The sequence below is a fragment of the Cyclopterus lumpus genome, chromosome 5 (genome assembly GCF_009769545.1).
Source record: "Cyclopterus lumpus isolate fCycLum1 chromosome 5, fCycLum1.pri, whole genome shotgun sequence".
Taxonomy (NCBI): Eukaryota; Metazoa; Chordata; class Actinopteri; order Perciformes; family Cyclopteridae; genus Cyclopterus; species Cyclopterus lumpus.
This window is the reverse complement of record NC_046970.1, coordinates 23924713-23926635: the sequence shown is the minus strand read 5'-3', so window position 1 is coordinate 23926635 and position 1923 is coordinate 23924713. Positions and strand designations below refer to the sequence as shown.

The window sequence follows — 1923 nt, the reverse complement described above, 5'->3', positions numbered from 1 at the left end:
AGGAGTCCGAGTTTCGACAGCCGGCCATTCTGACGCTGCAGGTCTGGGACTACGACCGCATCGCTGCCAACGACTTCCTGGGTGAGACTGTACATTCTCAAATATTTACCATATTTACCTTCACTGAAACAGGCTTATAATGAGCGACAGGTCTTTATATCTAACCTCCCCTGTCCTATAAATATCACTTACTTCCTCCATGTTTATGCCTTTGATAAATTCACCATATAAAGGTCAAATTTTCTAATCGCAGCGAAGATGTTTATCTTCATATTTGCATACTACACAATGCTCCTTTAACGTGTTCCGTAAAGAGCAGCTCAAAGAGACTCTTTAAATTGAACATTTTTCAAGTGTCCTTAACGTGCAGCAGTGTTTTTATTCAAGATTCAGGGTGCATCATGGGACACAGCAGCTGAAAACGGTGCATCCGCTCTACATTACGGAGAAAAAGGCTGACGATACTAACGTCCTCTTCCTCTTCTTCCTCTTCCTCCTCTTCCTCCTCAGGCTCCATAGAGTTACGTCTCCACGACATGGTGCGAGGCGCCAAGTCGGCCGCTAACTGCACGATTCAGATGGCGAAGGAATGGGCCAGCCCTCGGCTGTCCATCTTTCGCGCCAAGAAGATGAAGGGCTGGTGGCCGCTGACCCGCCTGAAGACGGCAGAGGACTTCGAGAAGGAGGAGAAGGAGAGGGAGGAGGCCAAGAAGAAGGGGAAGAAGAAGAAGAAGAAAAAGGACAAGAGGGGCAACATGAAGCAGGAGGACATCGAGTACATCGACAGCGGCGGCAACACTTACCTGCTAATGGTTAAAAAAAAAGAAAACACCATTATAATGGTCGTTATTGTATTACTTTATTAAATATATGTTCTAATTTAAACTTGTGTGTGTGAAGGGGAAGGTGGAGGCGGAGCTACAGCTGGTGGCATTAGAGCAGGCGGAGGCCAACCCTGTGGGTCGGGCACGCAAGGAGCCGGAGCCTCTGGACAAGCCTAAGTATGACGCACACACGCACACACACACACACACACACACACACACACACACAGCTGTAACCCGTCTCCTGTCCCCCCTCCCTCCAGTCGACCCTCCACCAGCTTCACCTGGTTCATCAACCCGATGAAGACCTTCATCTTCCTCATCTGGAAGAAGTTCAAGAAGTTCATCATCGCTCTGGTCATCCTGGCGATCCTCACGCTCTTCCTCGGCCTCATCGTCTACACGCTGCCGGAGCAGATCACCGCCCTCATCGTCAAGGGGTGAAGGAACCTGCCGGGGAGTCTTCATCGTCTTCATCGCCTCCTCCCGACGTCACAGACTGTCTTAGGTTTTCTACTACGAAGCCTGATCAGGAAAACTCTTCATTTTATATTGTGACACCGCTCATACGCAGGGTTTCAGAAATACTGAGGTAAAATTGAGAATTTTATTTTTTTTGTTAATTGCCCTGATCTAAATATGTGCATTTTAAGATATTTGGAGAGCAAATATTTGATAAGAATAGTTTTAAAAAACACGAGAATCCGGTTAATTGTTGCAATGAATGATCCTCTGCACTACATTACCCAGCATCCTCGTTTTTATAAACGCATCCTGAGTCATGGGAGCAAAAATCTGGGATTTAGTTTTGAATCCCTCACCAGAAGAAATTACTGTTTAGTGCAGATTTAAATCACATATTTATTATTATTATTATGTCAATTAAACGGATAGGAGTGGATACGCTAGTATACCTTTCTAAAACATAAACATAACTCCGTTGTATAAAAGTCTAATTGTGTTGATTGAATATAATTGTGGTTGCAAATGTTATATTTTTAAGGTAAATCAAATAAATAAGCACATTCATATTTTTGTTCACTCAGAACCGAAGCTGATATTCTCATTTGTACCCGTTTTGTTGAATCTAAATGTTATT

General features: G+C 44.2%; 1 protein-coding gene across 1 annotated transcript in view; it reads left to right on the top strand.

Moving 5' to 3' along the window:
• Positions 1-1923, top strand: part of fer1l4 (fer-1 like family member 4) — a 25853-nt gene extending 23930 nt beyond the window's left edge. Inside the window, exons 46-49 of the mRNA XM_034533755.1 lie at positions 1-81; positions 511-812; positions 901-1001; positions 1088-1923. The exon at positions 1-81 is cut by the window's left edge and continues 43 nt beyond it. Of these exons, the coding sequence (XP_034389646.1) occupies positions 1-81; positions 511-812; positions 901-1001; positions 1088-1268 (665 nt within the window). The 3' untranslated portion in view covers positions 1269-1923. The remainder of the gene's footprint in view (positions 82-510; positions 813-900; positions 1002-1087) is intronic.